Genomic DNA, 15,104 nt, shown 5'->3' with positions numbered 1-15,104 from the left:
AAATCTTATGCTACAGTAATGTACGTGCTTCTCTGTCAACATCAAATAACACAATATAGCGGCAGGTTCTGTAATTACAGTAATTTTGAAGTAGTGATGAACAAACAGCTTTTCAGGATATCTGCAACAAATGTAATTTGATATGAAGACACCTGTGATTTCTAGTTGTGAAAGTCACAGGTACTCCCGCTACTCCTGTGGGTTGTTTTTCTCCCTTGCCTATATTCATGATGGAAGGAAATGCTAAATTTCATTTAGATATGAGTAAAGATGAAAATTCATTTTTTTTTTTCATCTAACTTTGTGAAACCCTGGCTTCCACCCCTGGATGCTGTGGAGGTTGAGGAAACAGGTGAAGAGTCAGTATTCTACCAATTCTGGCGGCTGGCGTACTCTCTGCCCTCATCTCCCATCACCATCCCTCTGCCTACCACACTCTGGCCACACCGGCCACTCAACCACTTGCTCTTCAAACACGATGAACTTTAGTCTTCCTCAGGCACCTGCTTCTGCTTATCTACCTGGAATGCTCTGTCCTTGGACCACTGCATGGTGTTTCTTTCCTGTTTTCTCTATCTCAGCTCAAATATCACCTCCTCTGAGAGGGCTGCCCTGACCAACTCCATCTAAAGTAGCCACCTGCCCGTGTCGCCCTGCTGTATCTTCCTCATCGTAGACATCACTATATGAAATGATCGTGTTCATTTATACGTTCTTGTGTTTACTTTCTGTTTCCCTGCCTTAAAAAACAAGCTCCACGGGAGCAGGAAGCTCATCTACACGCTCAGTGCCGCATCGTCGGCATCCAGAACAGTGTTTGGGACGAAACAGGAGTCTGATACATCTTGGCTAAAGGAAAGAAAAATTACTGAGGGTTCCAGTAATGTTACTTCTCTCATCCTTCACTCAGGGTTTTAGGCACTGTGGGAATACAAAGAGATGAAAGACAAACTCCAGCCCTCAAGCAGTTAGCCTAATGGAGGTGGGAGGTGGCCCTGTGGAAGAATGGAGTGAGTTCCAGGTGAGGCTCTTTCACTTTGCTGTGCGACCGTGGACAAACCCCTTCTAGGGCCTCAGCTCCCCTGGTGCCAGACGAGTGGTCTGGACAAATTTAACTCCCTGGTCTCATGGGATCTACAGTGTATGATCATTTAAGAGCTAACAGTGCAAGGGAGCATATACGGCAAGGGAGGGGTTGTGACCCTAAGTGGAGAAAATTCACAGGGGAGGACAAGACTTGGAAGGGCTCTGAAGTACAATCAGCCTCCAACAAATAACGAGGAGGGGGGATTTTCAGAGTCATGAACCGTCAGCGTTGAAAGAAACTGTACAGGCTACCCAGCACGACCACTAGGGAACGCTTTGGATATCTCTACGAGGCTGTTTCTGGAGATGTAGCATAATACCCCCACTCTTAGATGGAACCCAGCATGGTGGTTAAGAGTATGAACTGTAGAATGGCACTGCTGGGTTCAAATCCCAGCTCTGTTGCCTCCTAGCTATGTGACCTCAGGCAAAGTACTTACCTTCTCTGTGTCTCAGTTCCATCCTCTGTAAAATGAAAATAACTACATGGCGTTATAGTCAAGACTAAATGAGAAAATGAATATAATATGCATAACACCCATTTAGTAAATGCTACTTATGATTCTGTGGAATGGTTTTCTCGTGTGTCAAGCTTACTATGTAGTCTCCCAAACCATTTTTCCCTTCTTCCATTATAACTGAGTTTTTACTAGCTAGAGACTACAGTATCCAGTTTGGATACTGCAAGCCAATATATAACTATATCTTACCTTTTCCTTGACATTCACATGAGTATTGAGTTCAGCCATCTTGCTTCTAGTGGAATAAGCTCTACCAAGAAGGGAAAAAAAAAAAGATTACCTTTAAAGTTTTAAAATTGATTTCTCAATGTGTTATTTTTATGCTCTCTTCCACTATAGTAAACAATTTCATTCAGCCATAATCATAAATACCAATTTAGAATATAAAAATACTTTCAAGCTAAGCACTTGTCTTAGATATGCTCTAAAAGCATGTTACGATAACTCCAGACGACAATGTAAAATATTTTGTTCATACTGTACCAACATGGAAAATGACAAACACAGATGGGTATGCACCTAAACTGTGTTTCTTATTACGTAAAAGAAAGGTGGTCAAAAACGGTGAGAGGAGGAAAAGTGTACCTATTTTAACTAAGCATTGTCATCACAATCTTTACTGTTTCAATGTTTTTATTAGTCTCTAGTCAATATAGCAAACATTGATTGAGTCTTTCCTGCATGTATGTAACTACACCAAAACACTCCAGGAAGAAACAAGAGAAATGGTTCCAGATTAAAACATAAGAAACACATAATAGTTTTTAAACTTGTGTTTTCACTTATCAATATATGAACATTCTTCCAGATCAACACATATATACCTGTATCATATTTTTAATGACCATAAATTCATGATCTGTAGTCTCAAATGTACTCTTAAAACTGCCCATAACCCTTCTGTTTTCCTAAATTCTTTAGGTTTTTGGCCTTTGGTGTCCAATCTTCTTTGAAAAGTAGCCCACTATGAGAAGATCTGTATTCTTAATATCAAGCTGTGGTGTTTTTCTTCTTCTCATCTGGTCTAAATCTTTTACCATTATTATAGAACCTACACCTTAAGTCTTTAATAGTTTCAATCTCTTTTTGAAATAGAGCATAAATGACTTACAATGGGCAAACAGATTGGTTCAGAAGTTAGCAGCTAGACAGGCCAAGATATCAATATATTACCTATTTGCATGTTTAATGCTTTTTGTCAATCAAGAACCACTGAAACTCTTTCTTATATCCTTTTTGACTTTGGCTACAAAGAGTGTATCTAGAATTGATACATTTCAGGGATAACTTGCAAAAATTCTCTGATTTCTCCCCACCGTTTTCTTTTAAGCCTAGGTCTTAAATAAAGCATAAATTCAGATCCATTACCTTTTGTTGATTTAGGATGACAGCTTGGCAATATGTAATCTTAACTCTATTACCACTCAAATAGGAGTCCATATACTATTATCTACTATATTATTAAATATTAGAAACAGTACAATTTTATTTTTACAAGTTTCCAAATGACATTGCCACTGATACATGCATTTGGGCACGGTGGCAGGGGAGACCCTGCATACTCAATCCCCAGTAGGACAGCACCTTCTCATATACTCTGCAAAGAGTGCCCATCCCACTGGATACACCTTCCATTTAAATAACTCTTCCCAATGGTAAATTCTATATCCTCTGCCTTGGCATAAGGGAGAAAGTAAATAATGCTAGCTGGCAAATAATGTCTGAATTTCATTCTCATTATTCTTGCCCCTGAGAGTTACTAGTAAAAGACATTAGGATTATTTTCTGATTATCCATAACAGTGACTAGAGACGGTATGTGAAGTATAAGGACAAATAATCAGGTGTTTTTGTTTACAAGCCATAGATGTGAAACCTTTGATCAGTCATCATAATGCCTGCAAGATAGTCTATAAGCATGATATCTGAAGACATTTGAATGGTTGATTTTATTCAAATGGAAGTTCTGGCATTATGTAAACATACACTGCATATACATAGATTTTTCTACATGTGATAGTGTATGTACGTGTGTGAGAGAATGAGGAGGGGGAAGACAGAGAAAGAGACACAGGCTGCAGCTATGGAGTGAGGAAGGCTCAAAGGAGACAGCAGCACTTGGGGCAATTTGTTAAGATGGATCTGAGCCACAATTCCTCTCATTAGACTGGATTAGCTACATCTTCTGGACACATCTACTCCTGCCATTATAGATGTGTGAAATCTGATAGAAAAAGCATTTTGTTTTTGTTTTGCTTTGATGTCTAGGATTTGGGTGTGCAGCATTTTCTAAAGCTGGAGTGTTATAATCTATAGAGAAATCAGGGAGGAATTCCACAGAGGACAGAAAATTTCTGAGATCTGAGTAAGTGGCAGTAACTGAATGGTGAGCTAGATTCATAGGAATATATATATTTCCTTGGCAACTCCCTTTCTCATTGCTTTGGCGTCTAAGTCAAGGAAGACTCTTCTTTGGTTGTGATGCCAGTAAGATTGATTACAATATTATTTTTTTTGTGGAAGGAAAAGGCTGGCTGTGAGAGTAGAATGGGGCTATTACAGGTTTCTCAGATGGGAAGATAAGATAAAAATAATTTGTAGGGAGCTCTTCTTTGTCCATTTTACTCTTTTTTTCCCCCCTGTGTGCTATCTCTACAGGCAATTCCTTCCAGCTGGATTCCTATGGCCTTTGCACATCAAGGCTTTCCGCTGGCTGGTATGTAACAGAGAGATTGGGAAATCAGCTACAGCTCCAGTTATGGAAACTAAATGAAAGATTTCAATATAAATAGAAAATAAATCTGATTTGCCTTAAGAATTAAGAATTTAAGTGGCTAGATAGTTAAATTGGGTTCTATTGATAAGGAGAAACAACAGGGACAAGGTTGACCTTCATTGTCAAAGGCCCTTCCTGAGTGTCCACACCTCAGATTGGCACTAGCCCTTCCAGAATATTCAGAAGCACACCTTGCCCTGGCATGGCATCACATGCCCATTACCTTTCCTCTGACTCCCTCGCCCCTAGGAAAATGAAACTGTGCTGTGCCCCTATTCTTCTGGGATTCTGTTCTCTGCTATGAACTATATCGGGACAGCCAGATCCACTTAATCTGAATCTTAACTGCTTAACTTAAATAGTTAAGGAACTTTTCCTCTAAGAAACAATATATTGTCACCTCCTCCTAAATGACAGGTCCAGAGTTCAGCAACTTGAAACTCCATCCCTCAAAGTTGCAGACCCCCTGGGTTAACCCGAGAAACCTCTGATGCTGTGAGTGAGTTGACATGTTTGGGGCCAACGGACCTCCTATTTCCTTCTCATCACGCTTGGTCACCATGCTTGATGGTCTATCTCTAACATAGCTTGATCTCGAGAGCTTTAAGTCCATAAGAAAGGTACAACGATCTCTGACTTCTTGGGGAAGAACCTGGTTTCTAATTCCTATTATCACTACAATTCTTCTTAGAATAGACCAATTACTGGGGCCTAACTATTCAAATCCACACATACATGTCCCATGCATATAAATAATCAATAGAAAATGAAGAAAGCCAGAAATACAAGTCCTGATATTGGTGCAACATTTTAATAGCTTAGGTATTGTTTGAAATTTTTTCCCTATAATTACACCTCAGTTTTCAGTAATAACATTACAAATATACACATACATCAACTAAGTTTTACATATATCCTAGAGAAAAATAAAGATCAAGGAAACTGTTGACTGAAATTTTATTTATGAAATCTCAGATTGATCTCTCACCTCAGTTTAGATATATGTTCCATAGTCAAAAACTTATTAGGAGAGATGTCCAGCCCAAAGAAAAGCATTTCACCATTTATCACCAATATATCATCTATACACATCTCCAGTGTAAAATTAATAATCCACAACTATAGTTACCATCAAACTGAACTTACTTATGCAAAGATCTTAATATGTATTAATGCTAGTCAGAAAATCTATTAGTTTGTAAAAAAGAGAAATATTCTTTATGAAAAATACACCTGAATAGTGCAAATTCCGGCACATACATTTGTTTCAGTATTTCTAATTAATACAATTCAGAGAAGTTTAATATGTACCACAATCTGATCAACTACCAAACTTGGAGTTTAAAAAAGATATGTATATGTTTATATTTCTCATGCAATCATATAAACTATAAAAAGTTAAAACAGTATATTGAAATGCCAGTTGCTTTCTGATTTACCAATCTCCGTTTTCCCTCCTGTTTCACTATGTAGACAGTAATAAAGTTTCACTTTTGTTTCTCTGAAACCTATTACTGCTCTTAGACTGCCTTTCCTGTTCTCAGGTGTCATATCACTTTTCTTGAAAAGAATTCAGAGAGCCAGAGGAAATACATAAGAAAAAATTTAAAATAATGATTTTAACAATTTTTTTCAAGGTCGTTTTCCCATGATATATAAAAAACATAAAAATAGAGAATGCCAGTTGGTATGGGGGGGGAGATGGAGGCCAGAAAAAAGAAACTTCCTCGGGTCATTTTCTTGCAAAGTCAGATTTGAATGCGGCTGGTCTGAACCAGAATGTCCTGGGAGCGTAAAATACATCCTGGATTTCAAAGGCTTGCTACAGAAAAGGAATGTAAACTGTCTCAATAGAGTTTTATGTCAATTGTGTGTTGAAATGATAATATTTGACATGTTGAGTTAAATAAAATATAACATTAAAATTAACTTCACCCATTTCTTTTTACTTTTTTAATGTTACTACTAGAAAATTTTAAATGGCCTATGTTGCTTACATCATACTTCTACTGGAAACTGCTGTGCTAGAGCAGTGGCTCTTAAAGTGGGATTCCCAGAGAAGCAGCAACAGCAGCATCTGGGAACTTGTAAGAAATGTAAATTCTCTGCCCCTCTCCAGAAGGACTGGATCAGAAGCTCTGGGAGGGGGGCACAGCAGTCAGTGCTCTAACCCGCCCTCCAGGGCATTCAGACCCACGCAAACCAAACTGTGAGAACCACTGCTTTATAGTCTCTGGCCTGGGAATATTAAGAATGGGCCACTTCCTTGATCCCAATCACCACACGCAACAAACAGATTCTCCAGATGCCTGGATAGATAAATGGGTGGGGAGCTAGTTTCTTTAGGGAATGGTCTTTTCACCAACATATTAATAACAATAATAATATGGAGCACTTAGATTGTGCCAGGCACTCTGCTAAGTGCTTGACACATATTTATCCATTTAACCCTCATATCCCCATAAAGTAGAAACTGTGATTATCTGCATTTCATACACGTGAAAGCTGAGGCACAGAGATTCAGTAACCAACCCAGGGTCCCACAGTAAGCGGCAGGGCCAGGACTCAACCCCAGGCAGTCTGAAGCTCTGGAGCCCAGAGCCATTGTGCTGATAACACCTCAAAAGCATCATAAACAAGTCATGGGGCTCACTGTATATGAATTGCAGTAAGAACTCTGCAAGGAGAATAAAACCGGTCCCAGGCGCTGCCTTCTCCAGCCGGGCAGGCATGTGATGTATGCTTTGTACATTCGCAGGGCACACAGACTGCAGAGCAAAGCACTAGACTCTCACAGGAATGGGAGGGAATGTACCTGTTATAAAGAGATGGCTGTTTTCCTGCGGCTTCTGCCTCAGATGAGAATGTTAGAAGCTTCATTTAGTGGGCCCTTGACCAACAAGCTGCTTTGCTGGTTCTGCAATGTTGCCCAGAGGCTCCACGACATTCCAGGGTCTAATGTTTAACTACTCCATCTTTCTAAGTTAAAGTAATTAAAGTGTCTCTGTATTTGATTTTGGTACAGCCTAGACAGTGTTGTGATCACATAGATCCTGAGACATTTTCTCACGGCTGCCTCAGAGAGGAAGAATCGGGACTGATCTTGCGGGGAGGAAGTCAATTATGCGATGTGATTGGAGAAGCAGCAAAAAGCCTCTCGGTCAAAACAGAGCGTCCCACAGTCTCCCAGAGAGCCAACTCCTAACCTGGGGAAACTTCTTAAGAGATGTGTACATTTTTACTCAGCTTATGGATTACTATCACCTCTGGAAGAAGGTGCAATTTCACACATTAATTTATTTCGTTCTCTACTGCCATCATTTGGCCCTTAGCAGAGAGTGGTGCTCTGAGAGAATGGGAAACGGGACAGGGAAATTTTGACAGAGAGCTTGGGGAAGCCTGCACATCTGTCTATGTGGGCCACCATTTGTCCTGATGCAACATCTGAGTAAAGGTTCTAGATTGTCAGAGTATAGCATGAGGGCCTCAGGTATTCAGTTGCAGGAAAAGAGATTGGAGTTGTAGGGGAAGAAAAATAAGTTTCCCTCTACCCTTTGAGTTCTTAGCTGGGACCCCTGTAATAAAAGATGAATACGTGAAAAACAAACAGATGTTTATTAACATGTATATCTCACATACACATGGGAGATACTCAGGGAAAAATGAAGAACTCCCCCGAGGTGGCCTAGAATTCAGGATTAAATACCATCTTAACAGGAAAAGCAGAGGGGAGAGTAAATGACTTTTAGGAAAGACGAATGAGCCCTTAGAAGAACAGATGGAGGTATGGTAGCTTGTGACAAAGTCTGCTGAGTGTGGTGTCCATTCTCTAGTCTCCTCTCCTGTGACGGAAGTCAACATCCTCCCTGGTTGGTGAAACTCCCGGGGAGGGAACTTATGACAACTGAGCTCCTTTTGGACGATCTGTCTTTAAGCAGAAAAGGGGAGTTCAGAGAAAGCCTCTTCCTGCATTTGCTGTTTTTCAAGTGCCCACACCTCATAATAATCAATACGCCAAAGAGGCATATTTGGGGTACCATGTCCTGAACCACCATTGCCGTATTTTGGGGTGGCATCTTCTCTAGCCGTCAGAGCACAGGACCTCTGTGGTCCTTTTCAGCTCTCAGGTATTCAAGTCTGTAAGGGCCCTGGGGGTGATGCAAGCACTTAGTAGCTAGGGTAGCTGAAAGCTGAAAATTCACCTTAAAAAAAAAAAAAAAAAGACGTGGGTGCTGTGTCCCATGTACTAGGCTATTTCTCTGTAAAGATCACCTTTATAATGGTCAAGGACTAACTGTCCAGTCCCCTAAGCACAGTCAAGGGCACTTACATGCCAGCTGGAGAGGGAAACAGTGCTCCTTCTATAAAACTGGGACTTTGCCTAAATGTATCAATAACGTCATATAGGTTTTCTGTTGCTTAACTCTTCCATTGCCTAATCTTCTCTGTCTTCCATTTTGTGTCCTCTTCCCTTTCACTCCTACCTTAGCTGTTCCTTACCTGGTCTTGTAATTACTGAGGTCTCTCGTAATCTAAGTACTTTACCTCTTTCTTCTGTGGTTTAATTCCCACAGTTTAATAAAGGTTCTTGTGCAGTGCCTTGCTCCTTGGAGGAAAGTTGCTTTAATTATTGGGAATGAAGACACATAAACAATGAAACAGAGAATAGTGACTGAAATATGAATTTCATATGAAGACTCTTACCTAAACTTTTTTGTTTAATTTGAAGGGGGAAAAAAAAATCTCAAGGTTGCATTTTTATTCAAAGACACTTCAGTGTACTAAACCCACTGTTAGAACAACTTCATTGAAAAGCATTTTAAGGGCAAATGTCAGGGGAAAAAATTTCACATTTAAAAGCCCTGTCTCTGCCCCTTTTGAAAAGCAGCGTTAGCCTTTGGTTTAGAAATGTCACTGCCTACTAAGTTCTTTGTGGGGGGAAGAAAGAAAATTGAATGTTTTCTTTAAACAGGTCATTAACAGTCAATACTTGCTTGAAAAATCCTGCTTCCAGAGGCAGATAAAAGCTTCCAATCACTTAGGATATCACTTGAGCACATCTAGGGCAAGATGTGCTGATGCAAGTTTCAGACCTTTATGAGAGAATGTCTTGACTCAACAGCCCGGAGTGCTTGTGTAGGAAGCAGAGTCATCCGGACTGTGCACCCTTGGACACGCTGCACACACAGAGTCGGCCGGGAAGAGCACACCGCACACTTTACGGCAGGCCCGGCTTTGCATTTTCCATTTTAGAACCGGCACACGAGTATGAATGAAGATTAACCATTTTTGCATAAAGTGCCAAACCACCTCCCCAAGGCAGCAGAATGCAAATGGGCGGAAAAGAGCAAAGGACAGCTAAAATAAACGTGCAGATCTCAGGCACCGCGAGCACAGGGGGAGGGCGCATGGCAGGCTCTATTAGCATTCATCTGCGGCCTGATTTCTCTATTTAATTTGAAATTATTTTATTGCATAGGTCTCTGACAGCTCGAGAATATAAATAAATGCCTTTTTCTAAAAGTGACCCGATGTTGGCTCCTGGAAGGCTCTGCTTCTGATTGCTGGGCTTTCAAGCAAACATGTGTTTCCATAGAGATGTGGGTGACCCGGGGCCGAGGCAAGTACCCACTTGTATCAGCAATTCAATTATGCTCAGTTCTTTTAAGATGCGATGATGTCAGCTCAAGTCTTTAAAACAGGCCTATCCTCAGAGATGCCTCGGGAAAGGTGAAGTGGCCAGCGTTACAAGGTTCGGAAGAATAAATTCCACTCTCTCCAAGCATGCCATAATAGGCTCTCTCCCCACAGATCATACCGCCTTGCCCACCATCCCCTACTGCCCGCCTGCAGAACAAATCCCAAACTCCAGAGGGGTTTAGACAAAAGACTAAGCACAGTTCTCCTTCACACCCCTGAGCACCAAACTACCTCACACCAACTCCCCAAATGTTGAAAAGGAAATACCATGCCTTCTTTCTTTTTTTTCTTTTCCCCCAGCTCTTCAACCAGCTATGGCAAATCCTACACAAAGGGCAATGTTTTTTATTAGTATGTGACAAACATTTACTAAACACCTACAATGTGCTGGGCTCTATGGGGAATGCTGGCAATGGTTACAAAATACCGCTTATGCAACTCTTGCTGTATACCCGGCACCTTCCATGTATGAACTCACTTAATTCTCATAAAGACCTTATGGAGTATATCAGCCCTCATTTTATAGAAAAAGAAATGCCAGCACAGAGAGGTGAGCTACTCAAGTCACACTGCCAGTAAGTGCCTGAGCTGAGATCTGAACTTGGACCTCCTGACTCCAGGGCTCCTGCCCCCAAAGGAGCTTAAACCCTCTGATGGAGACAGATATACAAGCAAAAACACAGAAAAGAGGAGGTGGGGAAGGAAATCAGTGTGTGGACTCAGGAAATTAGACTTGGAATTGACCTGCTTCAAGGCTCGGGGCAGAGCAATGCTGGTGCTGTGATCTGCCCGGCTAGCCAGTCTCACCCCAGAGACCGGGCTCACCAGAGGGTTAGAGGTGGGCTCGCAGTTAGAGGGGGTGGGCTGGAAGTGGAGGCTGTATATTTTTTTTAAAGTTTTTACAGCATATTTTGAAGGAAAACACTGATATTCATCTCCAAAGAAAACATGCACTGTGGTTCTGCACTATAGCTCTGGCCTGGCAAAGAGAAATCCTGACAAAACCTGGCAACCAAAAGCTCTACATTCACAGCCAACTCTGGGCAAGCGCGCTCATCTGTCATGGAATAAACACCTGGTAAAGGAAGCCACCGTCTCTCCTGAGGATATTCTGGTTTCAAAAACCTCTGTTCTAAGGAACTCACAATATTCCTGGTTCATTAAGCCAGAATCCTCCTAGTAAACATTTAATGGTTTTCTCAAAGTATTAGAGCAAGTCAGGTCCCTCCTACTTCCTTGAAACGTCCGTCACTGGCACTGGCTGAATCAAAACAGTCTGTGATGTTCTAACTTACAGGCGCTGGCGTTTGCTGGGAGAGCAGTGCCAGGCAACTGAGGCAGAAGAGAACTACAGGCAGCCAGCCCCTCTCACGCCTCCTCCCCCCACCCAGTACTACTGCTCCTAAGCCTTTCCAACAAAATCCACCTCGACTCACTTGGTAAGGTGTCCTGGAGTTCCAAATCAGGGCTTCCAGCGCACGTCTTGACTGCCTTTCTCGATAGACAGAATAGACAGATAAGCCCTGTCCCGGAACTGGCCACCTTTATCAACTTGCTTTTACTGCGTCCAGTTAAGTCATCTCAACAGCGAGGCAGGTGGAGTAGGGTAGGTGGGGTAGGTAGCAGGATCCTGGGTGTGGCCGAGGGGTGGGCTGGTGGCTGAGGCCACCTGAGGCTCGGAGGGACTCACCTACTTCGAAAATACTTGTTTCCTTTTTGTAAAACTGCCCTGTGCTTTTGCCTTCAGGCCCCTGGTAGCAAATGCCCAGTTCTTCATTCTTCTCCTCTTGGGGAACGCATAGCTGTAAGACTGAACTTGCGAACTTTACACGGACTGCCCCGGAGGCTAAGAGACAGTATGCGCTGGGACCGAAGTCATCGTTCCAAAGGTCAGTTCCTGAGAATGGGAGTCAGCTAAGGGCTTCTAATCTTCCAGTGACACCAGTACAGGCAGATCAATCAATTAGCAAACATTCCTAGCACTGCACCCTGAGCCTTAACTCTCTCCCCTCCCCATTCTAAAACCTGTTCCTGGTTCTAGACCTAACCAGAGGCATCTGCTGGCTAATTTTACACTAACTGAATAATGTACTACTGTGTCCAGGGGTATATACATTTTATTAGGGGTCATACCCTCACCCAAAGGAATGAAGTTTTCATGGTGAATTTCACCAGGGAAAAGCTAGTGTGAGGAGCATGGGAGTGGGGATAACCATTGGGGGGCAGAATGGAGAAGGCCTGTCAGGCCTATGCCACCTATAGGCACCTTAGTCCTATCTATGTTTGTTTGCTGGTTTGATACTTAAAAAAAATTAACTCGTAAATTCAACATGTTCTTAGAAAGGCACTATTTCTCTTTAGGGTCAGGCCTCTCACCCACCATCTCGCTAACCACCCACAGGCAGTTAGCCCGGGAGCCCCTATAGCCAGCCCTGTGGCAGAGACATCTGCATTAATTACTGTGCCTCCGTCACCACCACACAGGATCTTGGGCCCCCAAATGATGGCAAACAGGAACCACTGCCCATTTCTGCTATTCAGATTCTTCCTTATCCTCTTATGATAGAAAATAAGTAATTACAATTTGCCAAGTTTGAATCTCAACTCTGCCTCTTACTGGTCTGGGGATTTGAGCAAGTTATTCAACCTCTCTACATCTTCATTTCCTCATAGGTAAACTGAGAATGATTATAGTAACTACCTCATGGGGTAGTAATTTGGATGAAATGAGTTCATATTTGTAAAGCGATTAAAACAGTGCTTAGCACACATTACGTGCTATAAAATAAATATAAATAAATAATCTCATTCGATTCCTCCATAGCTTATGTGGTTGCTTTCCCCTCCATCCTCATTTTGCAGGTGAGAAACTAAGGCGGAAGAAGTTATGGTCATCTAGCCAGTGATGGAACTGGCCCTTGAAACACAACCTTCTGACCACAAGTTGCCCTCACCTGGATACACCTTTCCCTCACCATGGACACTGCCACCTTAAGGGAAGCCTAGGGCAATTCTAGAGAGGTGTGGATGGCAGTCCAAGGCTGAGGCCTGACTGCAGCACTGCTGAGAGGGATAGAGACTTCCAGGGCTCAGTGTCCTCAGGGCCATTTGTTTATCATGTTCTTCAAATTTCAGCACAGGCAAAAGTGAATCCAAGACTATAATACCTCTTCCTTGTAGAATGGCTCAGAAACCCATGCCACGTCACGGTTTCCTGCCTTATGGCTACCAGATGTGGTCAGTGCTCTAGTGACCAAGTTCACAGCTAAGGTACTTGTCTTTAGAAGACAATAAGCAGTTATAACATGGAAAGAACAAAGTTCAAATAAGGTTTTAGAGCTAATAACAGAACAGCCTAAAAATTACAAAATCTCCTTTCCTATGTGCTGATTTCAGGTAATTGTATCAAGATGGATAAAAAGAGAGAATTAACATGATTTTAATGCCCTTGAACTTATTCTAACGCAATCACAGATAAAAAAACTCATTTTGGCCATTTTATGATATGGTCAAAATTCTAGAGGTCATATTCACTGCCTTAGTGAATTTTATTTCAATTTCTAGCTATAATAAAAAAATAGAAATTCGTCAACTGAAATATATGCTGTTTTTGGGAAATTAATAACTGTTTTTAAAGTGCTTCAAATATATGAGATATTAATAGATTTAATGAATCACAAAAAGAATTTCTTCCTTTTAAAAAGCCTGTCTCTGATCAATTCCACTTCTCCTTTCCCTTTTCCAAAGTACCTAGGAGAGTGCCTTTGACCTTTTAAATGTTCAATAAAGACATGTGGAAAAAGAGGAGTGAATGTCCTCTCATTTTATTTTTCCTTTCTTGGTTTCAGTGAGTCTTCAATAATTTATTCCCCAGGTTTCAACATCTAGTACTGGAGTATCACTTTAAATGCCACCATTAAAACCAGCATTGTCAAATGCTGCTCTAGCCACATCACTTTACACACCCTCCAATCCACTCCTTCTCCTCCTCCCCCCATATGTCCAACCCAGCAGTGTTTCAGTCATTCTCAGAGTCAAGGTCGAATCATGAGCGCTGAAGCCCTCTACGTCCTCCTGTATTGGACCCCACGTAGCCCATGTCTTTAACCAGGTAACCTCCCCAACATCTCCTACTTATTTTATTTCTTAACTCAGAGCCTTGTATTCAGGATAATCAGGTCACTAGGCTAGCCCTCTAGTTCCCCTGCACCAAAGCCTATGCTCTGTCTGAAAGAGATAGGCCGAAAATTTATCTTTTCTGTGGAGTATGAGGGGAAAAAAGTGGTTTCCAACCCAAAGCTAAACACATTTAACCACTAACCTCACCAATATATACCCTGTAACTCCACCTATAGATAGGATTTTTATTGCTGTTGACACCCTTATGAACTCTATAGGTCCTTTGTAAACCTTCTCACGACCTGTCTGCTTATCCCTTTAGTTTACAGCAATCAAAGGCCTGCCTGAAAGCATACACCTTGCTCTGAGTCCCAGCCTGACCTATGGCTCAACTCACATTGGGGGAAGTTTGGAAGGTACCAAAGGCTTATGATGGTCTATAAGCCATAGCAATATGTAGTTTAATCTCTTCCAAATCATTTTTCTAAAGATTGAATGAATCGAAACTGGTTTTTGTACAGAAGTTCAAATATTGTACAGGTCTCTCAATTAAATATAATACCATATATTATTTCCCTTTGGAAGACTTTCTGTTAGTCATCCAATCTCCTTTAAAGCAATTTTGAGGTGTAAATGTATTAGGTTTTGATCACTTGTCTGATGAAAAAGATCCATCTCTCACAGCCTTGATTCCATTTATACCCATTCTTGGCAGACCGATAGAGACAAGCAATCAGGGTTGTCTGGTTTTGTACACTAATGTTAAAAATTTCATTACCTAGCTGTAGAACACGTCCTTTGAGTGTGCTTTCCATAGGTGGACACTGCATGTGCAGGGGTGTCCCTGTGTGTGTCCCTGTGGGAAATAAGACTCAATGCCTATTCTTGATGCGTGTATATTTG

The 15,104-nt window shown here is 41.5% G+C and overlaps 1 protein-coding gene and 1 long non-coding RNA gene across 7 annotated transcripts in view; one reads left to right on the top strand and one right to left on the bottom strand.

Moving 5' to 3' along the window:
• SPATS2L (spermatogenesis associated serine rich 2 like) overlaps positions 1-15,104 on the bottom strand; it is a 167,899-nt gene that overhangs the window by 83,401 nt on the left and 69,394 nt on the right. For 3 of the 6 annotated variants that reach the window (XM_036856993.1, XM_036856996.1, XM_036856992.1), the window contains exon 3: positions 1,797-1,857. In XM_036856993.1, coding sequence (XP_036712888.1) covers positions 1,797-1,835 — 39 coding nt within the window. In that variant the 5' untranslated portion in view covers positions 1,836-1,857. Of the gene's footprint in view, positions 1-1,796; positions 1,858-11,518; positions 11,752-11,772; positions 11,878-15,104 lie in introns of those variants that run through there. The other 3 variants (XM_036856997.1, XM_036856995.1, XM_036856994.1) reach the window with 2 other exon arrangements.
• On the top strand, positions 11,214-13,810 carry LOC118897722. Its single transcript, XR_005020537.1, has 3 exons — positions 11,214-11,521; positions 11,830-11,971; positions 12,945-13,810. It is a non-coding gene; the product is annotated as an uncharacterized LOC118897722 (long non-coding RNA).

Source organism: Balaenoptera musculus, chromosome 7 (genome assembly GCF_009873245.2).
Source record: "Balaenoptera musculus isolate JJ_BM4_2016_0621 chromosome 7, mBalMus1.pri.v3, whole genome shotgun sequence".
Lineage (NCBI taxonomy): Eukaryota > Metazoa > Chordata > Mammalia > Artiodactyla > Balaenopteridae > Balaenoptera > Balaenoptera musculus.
The sequence above is the reverse complement of the archived record's forward strand: the minus strand, read 5'-3'. Positions and strand labels throughout refer to the sequence as shown.